Here is a 16,121-nt window from a genome sequence, read left to right as displayed (position 1 = left end):
TTTTTTGAAAGATACCTTACCATCATTTTGGAATAGTGTATTACTTCATAGTTTTTTCTTCTTTTTAGGATTATTTCCAAATAATTTTTTTTTCAGTTGGGTTTAACAATAAGAAAACGGCTTTTTGTAGCGATTCAGAAAACCGGAAAAACCAGTCATCTGGAATAGCGATGGTCCCGATCGTTCTGGATAATAGGTTCCCTACTGTATTATACTTAAAGAAATTATAAATACCTCTGCATATTTTGCTGGAATATCAGCTTTTTCTATTCCAATACATTTTTTACAGGATGTAATTGCAGCCATTTGCAAAACGACTTGCCCCACACCTAAGAATGTTATAATATTTTAATAAATACATAAATATTCTAAAAATCTTAACATTTTTCTTTTAATTCTGGAAAGTTACATTTTTGTTTTTATTTAATTCGTTAAACTAAAATTCGCAGAAAAAAAAACATTTTATTTATATTAGAAATGTCTAAACTCATGTTATTATAAGAAAAAAGTATTAATGACATTTCATAATGAAAAGTTTTGGGCAGTGTTTAAAAAAATATTCAGATAATACAATATGTTCATAAACCTTGTCTCATATTTTTCTTTGTTGCATGGAATATAGTAAGCACATAAAAAAATTCTCATTATTTACTACAGTTTAAATTTTTATTTTTAGCAAATATTTTGAATGGCTGTTGTTAGAATTTGGATTTTACACAAACAATGTTCAAAATTTAACCAGGCAACTTATTTATAATATGCACTTCTTAGCAAAAGATATGAATGTCAAATGGTTTTTATACCACAACACTTGATCATGCAAATGAGATAATGGCTTAACACTGAGGAGATTTACAAATTATAAGGAACAGCAAAAGTATGCTATTTCCAAAGAATTGAATTGAACGACAGTTGAATGGCACAAGAGCCAGATGTAACTGCTGACCCAAACTCAAGAAAGAAAAAAAATAATAATATATACATATATATATATATAATACTATAAGCTTGCTGTAAAACAATAAAATTAATCAAGCCAAGGATCTATGCCTGGTATGAAAACAAAAAAAAATGCGAAAGTTTTAGGAACATCTTTGAGGTGATAGAACAGGTAAATCCCCAAGGAATGGTATGCACACAGAAGTGCATTTCAAGTGTTAAACATGCTTACCATATACCAGATGATTCCTTTTGGAACTATTTTAGATCTCCTCACCCCGATTTATCAACTACCTTTCCCTCTTCACACATTTCACCAAGTTTTTTAAATACAAGTAATACACAAAAATTTAATGGAGTACATCTCATATTCCTTTATTTAATGTGATTTAATACATCTCTAAAGTTAATTATTACTTGTGTTAATTGTAATTTTAATTCCTACTTTTATTTTTACAGAGACTACCTAACTACCATGTAATCTCCCAAATTCCAGAAAAATGAAGGATAATAACTAACTTTCCATACCTATGTTTCCTTGTACAAATAATTTTTTGTCACTTTTAATTTTTGTAAGCAATTAAAAATTTAAACAACTTCAACACAGATTTTTTATAGTGCAGTAGTATAGAAGTCAGCTGGCATGTTAACATTAAAAAAAAATTGTAAAAATAAAAGCAAATAAAGATTTAAATCAGATAAATACCGAGCATTAAAATGCAGAAGTATTTGAAAAATAAATTATGAAATATTTGTTTGCTATATACGTTTACATACCTCTAAGGAGGAAAAAAAAAATCTTTTTACACATCATTAAGCAATTACATACCTGCCAACATTGGAGAAATAAAATAACAGAGATCTTACTAGCAACATTTTTTGGGCAATGAGTAAGGTCTTGATGCATCATGCATAATTTCATAAGTCAAAAAGAGACATTCAAAATTGGAAATAATATAAGCACTAACATTCAGTGAAGTAAAAACTATGTATATAAATATTAAACTTAAGAACATTTTTTAAACCATAATTTATAATTACTTAAACTATTAACACTCAACATAATACAGTACTGGCAATAGCACCATCTGTTGAGGGAGAAGTATTTTTGTCATAAGCAGATATTTTATCACAAAAAAAAAGTTTTATTCATATTTCTACAACAAATACAGAGAATTTTTAGAACAAACAAGAAATAGTTGTTAAATAGATGAGTCTTCATTAAAAAACAGGAGACTTGGCAGGTATGCAATTATTTGTAAATGAATATTAACCAATTAATGTCTAAGTCACAAGTTTCCAATAACATTTTGAACATTAATATTGAATTTCATGAAATTAACTGAAAGAAAAGAATATGAAAAAAAAAAAAAAAAAAGCTTTATCAAATTCTACCCCTGATAGCATGTGATTTTTAATAACTAACTTTTCTAAGTTTTGAATTTTTTCTTCTGTTTAAGCATAAGGTTTAAAAATTTGACAGAATTAACTAATAATTACAGACTGCAAATAAATTAATATAGTTAAAAGATATTTTTGCTCTCTGACACGGCTAGAAAATATAATAAAATAAGCACATTATCATTAACCAAGTGTTTGATATCTGTTGATATTTGTTCCTAAATCGCTAGTTTGCCTTAATATAAACAAGAATTATGTTGCTTATGTGAAGACATACTTTCAAATTAACTACAAAAATTTGGAAACACCTGTTGCCCACCTCATTAGAAAATTTTATATTCTAATTACAATTTATTGAACATATAATTTAAAAAAATCAACAGTTTTAGCTGAATTAGATTCATGAAAATGAGCTTTAGCTAAAAAAAAATTTACAAAATCTTTTAACCATCAATTAAGAAAAAAAATATCAGAATCTATTCAGTTAAAATTGACAAAATTAATAGAAATTATATTTTAGATAGAAAATTTTATTATAACATTTGAAATATCAGATTTAATTAAGGTCGTAATTTGATACCGGAGAATATTTTTAATAAGAATCTATTTTCCAAAGAGTAGTTTATAGAAAACTTTATGACCTAAAAACTAACGCACTTAATATTTTGCAAAAAGATTTGATTTACGAATTTTTGATTTACGAATTTTGATTTTTTTGATATTTTGATTTTGATTATGCAAAAAGATTTGATTTACGAAAAATTTACAAAATCTTTCAACCATCAATTAAGAAAAAAAATATCAGAATCTAGTCAGTTAAAATTGAGAAAATTAAATAGAAATTATATTTTAGATAGAAAATTTTATTATAGCATTTGAAATATCAGATTTAATTAAGATCGTAATTTGATACCGGAGAATATTTTTAATAAGAATCTATTTTCCAAAGAGTAATTTATAGAAAACTTTATGACCTAAAAACTACCGCACTTAATATTTTGCAAAAAGATTTGATTTACGAATGAGACGTTTATGCCAGAAATCTACCCGTAGCTACTTATACACATATACCAATTTAGAACAGTCAATTGAAAAAATCCAAGACGTCCAAGAATAACGATTATAAGCTCCTACTGATCCCTTTCTTCCAATCATATATCTCCTTTTAATAATCATCAAGGTTTTATTAAATATGAATAACTTAGTAGTGTCATTTCAAACTTTGAATGTTAAGTGATGAAAGACTGAACAAGCTAAAAGATTAAAAAAGAATTATGGAATACACAAGTAAAGAAGGTCTAAATTCTAACACAAGCTATAATGAATTTACAGAAAAAACCCAAACAAACTTTCAGAAAAAAAATTCTTAAATAAATGTAGCCAATACTTTATTTACTTACCACTACCCAAATCAATAAATATATCATCCTCAGTTATATCCAACTCTTCTATCATCTGAATTATAAAGTCGAATGATGTTTCTCCATATACCTATTAAAATTCAAGCCAGTTTCAAATAACAAGAAAATTTTTAAATAAGAAATTATTTAAGTACTAATTTAAAATTTTGAAATGTATTTTATTACTAAAAATAAATATAAATAAATATATCTCCAGATGGAAATAGGCCACGAGTCATTCGTGCATTTTTGCAATGATAAACTGCTGTTGGTACCAAATCTTTAGTGATTCATACAGTTTTACTGCTTTATGCTATGATTAACTTTAAAATAACCAGAGAGCCTACTAGTTAATATTGACAATAGTTTTTGATTCAACAGCATTATCTGTAACCAAGTTATAACAAGTAATTTCACCATTTAATTTTTCTCTGTCAAACTACTGGTTAGGCAACAAAGTGTTTAAATACTTTACAAGAATTCAAACTGAAAAACTGAACAATGAGCTGTTAGCAGAAACCTTCCAGCATGGCAGACGGTACTGAAAATTATCAGAACATCTGTAGATAAATTTTGCCCTTTAAAAATAGGAGATAGGAGTGAAGATACGAATGAAAAATAGGAAGTTCATGTAGATGGAATAAATATAAGGGAGGCTCCCAACCTTTTTTCTTTGTTTTCTCGTTCTTGTTTTTAAATGTGTAGCGTAAGTTATGTGATTAGTTATAAAATAGAAATAAACACATAATTTGCTTCAAAGATAATGAATGATACTTCCAGAAGCATTGTATACATTCATGAAATGAAATGCACATCTCTCTTTGTTGCACATGTATGTTCATTTGTACTTTTCAACGTATAAATTCTTCATATGTTTTACAATGTACAAAAAATTAACTTGCATCTTTATTATATTTTATGCTTTTGAAATGAATGAATAGAGGTAATAAAATTTAAACATTTGTTTTCTAAGCATTCTTATTATATAATTTAAAGCTTTAATGAACATCTAAAAATGCTTATTAAATTTAATATGCACAAATAAACATAACATGAATAACCAATACCTACCATATGCATTTACATCTTATTAATAAATAATTTTATAATATAACTTAATCTTTCTTTCGTAATGAACAAATTTTTAGTACTAAAAATTTTTTTTTAGTACTCGTTAAAATGAAAAATATGAACTTAACCTCAAGTGCCACGACTATTTCTTGAAACTAAAAATTTTTTAAAAATTCAGAAACTTTTGGTTATTTCTCTTCATTAATATATTTAAACATAACTAAGTTTTTTTGATTATCAAGTCCCCAAGCGATTTCACAACTTGAACTGAACTAATCAAAAAATAATAAATATTTTTTCTAGTCCAGCTGTCATACAAGAAGTAGCGAATAATTGAATAATTAAAGATGTTTTGGCTTTCAACTGAAATTCTAACTTGTAATTTTTGGTCAAATTATAGGTTCAAAATTTTAAATTATATTTCAAAACTTTCTTTTTTTTCAAATCTTGATATGATTTTCCTGCAAAAGGTACAGTCTATAATAGAAATGCTAAAATAAAAAAAAATGAGGACTTTTTTTCTTATCTCTTAAAATATTCATAACAAACACTTTTTTGAGTAGAGAAAAAACGATTCAGAAACAATTCTTTTAACGGGTCAAACTGAAACTTAAACTTTCAAGTTTTTTAACAGCAATGAGTTTTGGCATTGTCATTGCTTCGGTCACACATGTTTTTGCAAGGAAGGAAGAAAGAGGCCATGAGAAGAGAAACTATTCTCTTTGGTGAAAGAAAAAGATGAGGGACATAAACAACTCGTTTTATTTTATATTTCAAGATCACTAATTCACGGTGATCGGAGGACGGAAGAAAGGAGTTTTAATGAGATAAATCAAATAATGGATATTTGAGGCATATAAAGACAAGTGGATTTATATGAATTTCGAAAATAAATATCCAGAAAAATTACATGAATGTATTACCTCGGGCGAAAAAGGCTCATATTGGTTCAGTTTTTCAGGATCGGTAACAGCACGATTATAGGATTGTTGAAGAATGTGACGCAACAAGCCATTACTAGGCTTTGTTTGAAGTTGAGCAGGTCTAGATGTACCTTTCCACTAAAATAACAAAAGAAATTTTTTTAGTTCAAATTTGCAAGATTAAAAAATTTGACTAAAACTATTGAATAAAGTTTTAACAATAACAGTGCTCAAATAATGTAAGATATTAACATGATAAGCTGCTGACAAATAAGTTATACACTAGTTATAGAAGTTATTTTTAAGAGCTGAATTCTGTCAACATATTTAAATCCTGTGAATGTCGTGCATCAGACAAATGTATATTGATAAACATGAAAGTAACTGATATAAATTTTTGGGGCAAAACTTATTTTCGCTCTCCATAATACTTAAAACTAGGTAAAAATAAATGTAACTATGTTAAAATATATGCAACTTGTTTAAACACTCCACCTTTTAAATTATGAGAAATATCTTAACTTCTAGTTTTTAACTCAACAAAATTTTCTTATACTGAAATACAATAGCTATGGGCTCCAATATATGTCAGCACCAAAAAATGCACCATTGTTGAAAATACATTTTTTAAAAAGGCACACAATCATTCAAGGAGGGGACACTTAAAACTTCAAGTTCTCACAAGAAAAATCATGTATTTCTTATTTTTTCTAAAAATCATAAATTTTAAAAAGACTTCATTAAAATGTTTGAAATATTTGAAGAAAATTTTAGAATGCAAATCATTAACTACTGGAATTAATAAATATTATATTATTGAAGACTTCTAAATAATTATAAAATATGAGTGATATAAAATAATGATATTGCAAAGAAACAATAAGTAAATTAGCGGTCTGATAGACAACTTGTTTCATCAATGTTTGAAATTTCAGAAATTTTTGTGGGAAACCATGCAACTATTTCCATGTTCAAATTTAATTTACACATTTTCAATTGAAATTTTATATCCATGTTTAAGGAGAGACTGAGATGGTAGAATTTGAAATGTTAAATAGAATAATTTTTGTTAAAAGGTAAATAAATAAAGATTTAGAATTCGAGAAATAGCAACAAATTCCTAGTTAAAACACACGAAAATAAAAAAAGAGAATAGGCAATTTAATTTAAAGTTAAAAATTGCACTACAATTTATTCAATTTACTTTTAATTACAAGTTTCTATTACTACCAATATACAATAACTAGTCATCTTTGTAGAACTGAAGGGAAAAAATAGTTCATCGAAAAAAAAATTATTTTAACAGAAATACAAAAACATTGTAAAATGGCTTTTTTTCGAACTGTATTTTCTAAAAAGGTCTGACACAATAATAATTTCAAGAGTGCAATTATAAATTATGATATCTAACTGTTGTTGTGTGCTACAATTTTAATTCACTAAAGAAAAAGTAGAAAATAGTTAAGCAGTTTCATGAAATTGAAAAACAAAATTACTAAGCTGATCTTGAAATTGTCTTTAAAATCAATTTATAATCAGCATTATAGAAATATTTATATAAAAAAAAATTACACTTTTTGATAAAATATAACCAATTTGCACACTATTTTAAGAACTTGCCAAACCAAGATTTATTTAAACCTTTCTTAAATCATAACAAAAGGAGAAAAAAATATGCAGCTAATTTGAACTTTAAGGAGAGAATTATGTCATATTTAATAAAATAACCAATCTAAGGAAATAAAATTTTTTATGTATTTAGCATTCAAAGTTTTTATGTAAATTAGGCTTAAAAATAAACAATCACTGCACTATATATGTATATATTGCTTAGGATCAAACAATCTCTATATCATATATTTTTAAAAAATGATTGATTAAAAAGTATACTATACCAGCTGCAGAATACTGTCAATTGCTCGATTATATTTGTCGCATAATTTCTTCATGCTCTCATAACTGCAAAAATAATGTAGATGTAATATTATATAACTAAGCATTCAGGATAATTAAATTTCACTATAGTGGGAAAATAATATTTTGTTACAGCTCTGAATAAGAAATAAATTTTTTTTTTCTAATACCATCACATTCTGTTGTCTGAACCATCATTTTAGGGTATTACCATTTACTACGAAATTTTGTTTCATGATGCAAAATAAAATTTGTGGAAAACCCATTATTCAGAGCTTTCAATAAAAAATAAAAAGTACAAAAGCTAGTTAGAAATTTGCTAGAAACTTTTTCAAGATAGGACTTTCTTCATAAGTTACCATATACAATTCTAAACAAAGTTATGAAAAAAAAAAAATTTGTAATGTTTTATGCTCATGCGCAGTATGAAAGGATTACTTTAAATATTGTACCTCATGCAATTTTTAATGAATTTTTTAATTTTAAAATTATATTTTTATTATTGATTAAAAATTACCCTAAAAATTTTGTTTAATTTTATTGAATATTTCTGCAGTTATAGTAAGAAAACATAAATCAAAAATATTAGTTTTTTTATAAAACTGTTCATATCTTAATGAATATTTAAGACAGATTTGTCAAATAGTGAATACTCAGATGCACCATTTTAATTTCAAGTATGATATCTAGATTTTAAAAAATCATGTGAACATCAACAGCAATAACTGCTCAAAAAAAAAAAAAAAATGACCAAAATGCTGCATGTATCATACTCAAATAAGTATTACTCAAGTATGCAATTCAAATTTCTCACATCTTAATAATATTGGGATTGAAAATACTAAGTAGATATCAGGAGCGATAACTGCGAAAAGTCGATCTAAACGATTGAAAAAGTGACTATTAGATGCCCTGTAATTGAATTTTGTATGTCGTATAAATAATGCAAAAAAAATAAATTTTTTAAAAGCATTGAAAGAATTCATAGCAACACTAACAGATAAAACAATCAAAACATCACATGGATTTACAATCGTATCGCACATACCGTATATTCCGGCGTATAACGCGCACTTTTAATACAAAAAATAACATTGGAATCTACGGGTGCAATTTTATACTTTGGTGTGGTTCATTAATTCCAGCTGAATTTATTATGGAATTATTATTATTTAATTTTATTTTTTTTTTGGTTCAGTTTTGTGCTCTTGAAATTTATCCAGTTGCATTTCTCTCAAACAAATCTTAAAAAAAAAAAAAGTTATTGCATGTGAATGAGAACTTAGGAAGAAAAAAGAGGGTGCTAGAAATAGCGGAATAAATGTCTTGTCAACAAGATTTTGTTTACGAAACAAAATTTAAATTTTAAATTAGAGGAACTCCCGAGAAAATTTTGTCAAAATAAAAATTAGTGATTTGTGGAACTTAGGGTGACATAAAGCATACATTCACGCAGTCAGTATATTACTTAAATATAGCACACACATGTGTAGGGGTGCTAAACCTGTAGCCCACTGACTGTCTATGTGGGGCCAGCTCGAGCTTTTGAATCCAATGAATTATTTTTTTTTACGAAAAATTTGGATAATTTTGAATTACACATTTAAGTATTCTTAGTGCGCTCAATTTGCACTGATTCTATTGTGAAACTATGTTGTTTCTAGATATCACTTTCATTTTTATTGCTACGAAATTCCACATGGTTTTAAAAGACCCAATATTTTAAATACGATATTGCAATACGAGAATTTTGAACTCGAATAATTTTAGCAAATTTCATTATAAATCCAAGTGACGTTTTGACTTTTTTTGGCATTTATATATACCAATTTCCATGTTGTTTTCAGGATTCCGATAAATTTACTACAATTTGCGAGTTATAAATCACGCATCTAACTTATCACTTTTTGACGTTCTTTATTTGTACCAATTTCTTCATAAATATAAATTATTTTTCAGAGGCAGTTATTGTTACACTTTACCACATAATTTTGAAAATCCAGAATTTTATTACGATATTACAGCACGCGAGGTTCAAATCACACATTTAAATAATCACTTTTTGACAGGTTTCGCATTCGCCCATTTCATCATAAATCCAAGTGATGTTTAGATCATTTTTTGACATTTATAACTACTAATATTCAAGTGGTTTATAAATTGCCGGAGTTATAAATCGTACATCTAACTGATCACTTTATGACATGCTTTATTTGCGCCAATTTAATATTTTTTCGAAGGATGAAATATTCCACACCTTTTTGAAAATTCTATACTTTTATTACGATAATATTATGACACGCAAATTTCAAATCGCCTAATTAACTAATCCTTTTATACCCTACTTTTTCCCCAATTTCTTCATATATCAAATCCGATTGACGTTTAGATCGTATTTTGGCATTTACAACTACTAATTTCCCCTTGGTTATTAAATTTCGGATACATTTATTACAATATTACGACACGCGAGTTGAAATAGTGCCTCTAATTTATCACTTTTTGGCGTACTTTGTGCCAATTTTTTTTCTCAAACGAAGTTATTCGAATGTTTTCCCACGTGATTTTGAAAATCCCATATTTTTATTACAATGATATTACGACACAAATTTACAATCGCCAATTTAAATAATCATTTTTTGACGTGCCCTATTTTTTCCAATTTGATCATATATCAATCCGATTAATGTTTAGATCGTATTTTGGCACTTATAACTACTAATTTCCCCTTGGTTTATACAGTCCTGATACTTTTAGTACGATATTATGACACTAGCGTTGTAAATCGCGCATAAGCACTTTTTTCCCCTTGCAGGGATGAGAGTAGTCAGAAAGTAAAAAAGAGGAAATCCAATATATATATATATATATATAAATCGCACTTTTTTTGTCAAATTTTTGTTTAAACTTGTAATCCATGTGATTATAAATCCCGATATGAGGCTTTTAAATCACGTGAATATGAAACTTTACATCGAATTTAAAAAATGCGAAAATACAAATCATGATGCGTAATTTTTAGATCAAGATGCATAATTTTAAAATCGCGCGATATTACAACCGCAAAAACGAATCACGACATTGGATTTTAAGCTCGCGTAGCTACATAGGGTTTTAAAAGCTCGTAAATACAAATAGCGATATTGGTTTTTTAAATCTCGTAAATAAGAATCGCGCAATGTACAATATTTAAATGGCCTGAATAAGAATCGCAACGTTCAACTTTTAAATCAGGTAAATACGAAAATCGATGTTTGATAATAAAATCGCGATTTTAAAAATGCAAAAATACAAAACACGATATTAGATTTTTAAATCTCGTAATTACGAGTCGTAATGTACGATATTTAAAAAGCGTAAATAAGAATTGCAATGCGCAACTTTTAAATCAGGTAAATACGAAAATCGCTGATTGATATTAAACTCGCGTGAATAAAAATCGAGATATTTGCAGAGTCTAGACTTGGGATTTCTAAAAGGCTTGTTTGAATTGTTTTTTGTTTACACAATAAATAAAAATTTACAAGATTAATTGAATGAGCAAATAAATATTTTCACCTCAAATCCACCTCTATTTTTTTCGCTTTTTTTGTTTGCTTTCTCTCCAGAATACAAGAAGCAGCGACGTCTAAATTACGAAAATACGAGCTATCCCGCCGACGGATAAAAAATACGGAAAATCTTATTTTCTGTGCGTGAAATCGGAGAAAATAGCTAATATAAGTAAACACGCGGAAGGATTAGAAGCTAGGACGTAGTTTGAATTTTCTGTTTTTCTTTGAAAATCGTAAATAAATATAATAATTTGACTTAAACGACTGAATTTTTTTTTTTTTTAAAAAAACGGGATATTTATAAATAAATAAATAAAAAAAAACTTTTAGAGAATCTGAGTTTTTGATTAAAAAAAAAAAAAAAAAAAAAAAGGATGAAATTCGAGAGACAAAAGCGAAAAAAATCTCTTCCCTGTATAAAGGTCAACCAGTTTTATCCCAAGGAAATGATTTTTAGAGAAACTTCAGAGGGAGGAATGAGGACTTCAATAATTTCGCTCCGCGGAAAATTAAATTCCTCATAAAATATTTTAACTTGTGCGAAAAAAAAATTTCAGCGGAAATTAGCGGGAAAAATGGAAAAATTTGAGAAAAAGCGGAACTCCGCGAAACCGCGGAAGAATCTCATCCCTGCCCTTGGTTTATAAATTCCTGATGCATTTATTACGATATTACGACACGTGAGTTGTAAATCACGCATACGCACTTGTCCCCCCTTGGTTTATAAATCCCTGTTACATTTACGGTATTACGACACGAGAGTTATAAATGGTGCATACGCACCTTTTGACGTACTTTGTGCCAATTTAATCTTTCTTCAAACGAAGTCATTGGAACGTTTTTTCACGTGATTTCGAAAATCCCATATTTTTATTACGACACGCAAATTTCAAATCGCCCATTTAAATAATCCTTTTATACCTTCTTTTGTCCAATTTCTTCATATATCAATCCGATTAACGTTTAGAACGTATTTTGGAATTTATAACTACTAATTTCCCCTTGGTTTATACATTTCTGGTACATTTATTACGACACGCGAGTTGTAAATAGCACATCTAATTTATCACTTTTTGACGTACTTCATTTGTGCCAATTTCATTTTTTTCAAACGAAGTCATTGGAACATTTTCCCACTTGATTTTGAAAATCCCATATTTTTATTACGATACTATTATGATACACAAATTTCAAATCGCCCATTTAAATAATCCTTTTTGGACATTCTCTTTTTTTCTAATTTCATCAAAAATCCAAGTGACGTTTAGATCGTTTCTTCACATTTATAACTACTAATTTACAAGTAGTTTATAAATTTCCGATACATTTATTACGTTAACTCATGAGTTACAAATCGCGCCTTTAATTGATCACATTCTATCTACTTGTAGATTTGTGTCGATTGCATTGTAAATCCAAATTGTTTTTCAATACATTTTTCGGCAGTTTCTGCAATGCATTCTTGTGCAGTTTCAAAAAATTCAAATTTTTATTGCATGCGAATTTTAAATCACACATTTCAATGATTACTTCTTGGCACACTTTACTCATGCTAATTTCGTGGGAAATTTTATTATCATTATTTCTTTTTTAATTATTGCAATGCTTTTCTTCGAGACTTTTACTACCCCGTTATTTAAACTATGATATTAAGACGCCCCGAGAATTTTAATTGTAATCATTATGTGATATAATTTATTTGTGCATATTTCATCGTAAATCTAAAATTTTTTTGTCGTTTAGGTAGTTGGCACCATGCATTTATGCGTGGTATTTAGAAGTCCAATATTTTAACACATTATAGCACCATGAAAAATTCAATAACTTGAGGAAAACGAGAGTTTTTAAACTGCTTACTGTTTGTAATTTATTTTGTTTTGATTCTTTTTTTTAGTTTAAATGATTTTTTTTTTGGGGGGGGGGAAACTAAAAAGAAAATATTTTCTATTTTAAATTCTTAAAATCTCTAATAATTCAAGAAATAGGAATAATACTAAATAAATATTGATTTTTATTTTGTACTATAATGGATTTGCTTTTTGTTTCAACATTATAAACTTTCTTTAATAAAAATATTTAATTCAAATTTATATTACTCTATAAAATGCACAGATTTTTTTGCACTTTCATTCTGTAAGCTTTAATTTTTTTTTTTTTTTTTTTTGTTCTTAGAATTACCCCCTCCAAAATATATATATATTTGATAAATTAATTATTGTAAAAAATTGAACAAGTTTTTTTTTAAAGTATCAGTTTCTTTGTTTTTAAATAAATTTAAATAATAAAAAATATTTAATTTTTTGAAAAAATATGTCATTAAGTTTACTGATAAAAAAACTTAAGAACACTAATGTTTAAATAAAAATTATCATATTTGCTACTAACAAGACTAAATATGGGTCCGACCCTTCGTTAATCTACCTGCTGTGCAAGTGGTCCTTCACTCAAAAAGGTCGTGCATCCCTACAAATGTGTATATATATATACACACACAAGTGTATGTGTATATTTATATTATATTATACATATATATGCATATATATATGTATGTCCTATGTTATAAATGTGTAAAAAATAGTTACCTTTTTGTATCATAATCATGTAACACATAATTTTCCATAGCCAGCTTGAGCTCTGGAAAATCCTCACACACCCATCTACAGAAAATATAATACTTTATTATTTTTTGCTTCAATTAAATTGTAATAAAAATGCGACAGTTATTTAAACAAAATTCATAAGACAGAAAAATTTTATAGCAAATATTTGAAATCTGATAACTTTATTTAAAGGGGAAATATTAAAAATGATATAAATAATTAATTTTTAATTAATAAATAATGATATAAATAACAGAATTTCTGCATACCTTGAACTCAGAAGCCAAATAAATGCCTACTTTAAAATATACTTATTTTAATATGCTGTATAACAATCTTTTCCATCATTAAAAGTACTAATAAACAAAAATGAAATTCTTCTTTCAAGGTGACAGACAAAAAAAAAGGAAAAAAATTGGTTTTCCTTAAAAAAAAAAATACTTTTAGGAAAGACAATATTATTAACTTCTGTAACAGAATTGCACTAAGATCAATACTAATAATGATCTTTATTTTTGAAACTGACAGCAATAAAATATAATCAACTATTTTCAAGTGAATAATTTATTTTAAAATAAAAATAATAAATTTTTATGAAATATAGTTATTAGACAAGAGATTTTCCACATACAAGTGTTTGGAACAGTTATTAAGTATTAAAAAATGTAAAAAACAATTAAGTGTACGAAATCAAGATATATTTTATTCATGAGTATTTTCAATATATATATATATATAGATATATATTTACAAGTTTATCCTTAATATCTTCGTGAAATTTGGCTTCATGTCAAATTAAATTTAGAAGGCGGGTTCAAACATAAAACTTTTCTCAATTCATAAGAAATTTTCATTTGGATTGTTTTACACTACCCTCCAAATTCCTTAAAAAGTAGAATCCATTTTGGTAACTTTTTTCTCTTTTATGAAGGGGAACAAATCCTTACTTGATCAACTATTATATTTATAAGAGTAAATAGATAAAGATAATAAATCCTTCCTAAAAGAAACACTGCTTTTAATTTCCTAATCATCCCCCAGCTGAAGTAACTATATGATTATAGTAATTTAAGTTGTAGATCATTTTCCTACCAAGTTTCTATAAATTGTTAAAGTTGAAAGGCAAAAATGGTATTTTACAGCATCAAAAGTAAATAACTACTTATATTATTTAATCAAATTTGATTATGCTACAAAATTGTTTTAATATATTGAAAATCCAAAAATATAACTTTAAAAAATAAATACTCATCTCTCCCCATTTAAGTTATTCTTATTGAAAGTTTCAAAAGGGAAAAAAAACATCAATTCTAATATTTTTTAATGTAATTTTTGTTTAAAAAAAGCTGGCTTAGAGGAATGATTAATTTATGAAATGAACAGAGTAACATTTAGCATTGATTCATTATGAACATCAGTTTATAATGATATTCGGTAGAAAAATAACATTACATTTCATTAAAATATAAATAAAAATATAGCACATGTCTAATATTCAATAAATATGAAATTTAAATACATAATTTAGAGAAAAGAACAAAATTATCCTCTCCAAAAGATAACATATTTTATAAACAAACTTTTACGTAGAAATGCAGTTACTAAAAAATATAAAAGTTACTTAACCTTTGATATACGAAGACATCATTTGCTTCTTATTTCAAAACAATAATTGAAGTGTCTCAGATGTCTTCAACACAGAGATGCCAACTTGCTAATTGTGATTCTTGGTTTAATAAACTCAATTTAGTAGATGTTTATCCACCATTTCTAAATAATTCGTAAGTTAATTCACCACTTTATAGTAGTTATGTCATGCTATACCTTTTAATATATTAAGTGGTAGTTTATCAATTGTGATTCTTGGTTTAATAAATTCAATTTAGTAGATTTTTTTCCACCACTATTTCTAAGTCATGCTATACCTTTTAAAAAGCAAACAAAAATAGTCAAATATTTGCAAAACTTAGTTTGTAATTATGAACAGCTTTTTTTTTATATATATATATAATTATTTTGGAATACTGTTTTCTTTTAATTATTGATTAGATTTGGTGTTGAAATTGAACTAAAAATGAAATAACAAAAAAACTTTGAAAAAAAGACTCATCATTAAAGGAATTACATGACATGATTTGCTTCAACTTATAAAATGTAAATTATTATGTAACAGCTGACTTTTCAAACAATCCAATTCATAACATTTCTATGTGATAACACTTCGTTATTTAATATTAACTCTTTTACCAATATTTCAAATAATTCTGTGAGAAAAAAAAAAAAAAAAACAGAATAATTACTTACAGATTATAAATTCCA

The 16,121-nt window shown here is 26.4% G+C and overlaps 1 protein-coding gene across 3 annotated transcripts in view; it reads right to left on the bottom strand.

The window, feature by feature from the left end:
• The window catches only part of gpp (DOT1 like histone lysine methyltransferase grappa), a 50,108-nt gene that overhangs the window by 27,212 nt on the left and 6,775 nt on the right, over window positions 1-16,121 (bottom strand). The window contains exons 1-6 of one of the 3 annotated variants that reach the window (XM_087155950.1): window positions 15,429-15,572; window positions 13,785-13,859; window positions 7,630-7,693; window positions 5,735-5,872; window positions 3,741-3,831; window positions 235-329 (exon numbers count right to left, since the gene is read on the bottom strand). In XM_087155950.1, coding sequence (XP_087012076.1) covers window positions 235-329; window positions 3,741-3,831; window positions 5,735-5,872; window positions 7,630-7,693; window positions 13,785-13,822 — 426 coding nt within the window. In that variant the 5' untranslated portion in view covers window positions 13,823-13,859; window positions 15,429-15,572. Of the gene's footprint in view, window positions 1-234; window positions 330-3,740; window positions 3,832-5,734; window positions 5,873-7,629; window positions 7,694-13,784; window positions 13,860-15,428; window positions 15,573-16,121 lie in introns of those variants that run through there. The other 2 variants (XM_016049388.3, XM_071188167.1) reach the window with 2 other exon arrangements.

The sequence above is a fragment of the Parasteatoda tepidariorum genome, chromosome 12 (genome assembly GCF_982258835.1).
Source record: "Parasteatoda tepidariorum strain Cologne lab strain chromosome 12, Ptep-v5.0, whole genome shotgun sequence".
Taxonomy (NCBI): Eukaryota; Metazoa; Arthropoda; class Arachnida; order Araneae; family Theridiidae; genus Parasteatoda; species Parasteatoda tepidariorum.
Note: the sequence above shows the minus strand (reverse complement) of the source record. Positions and strands in the feature narration are given on the sequence as shown.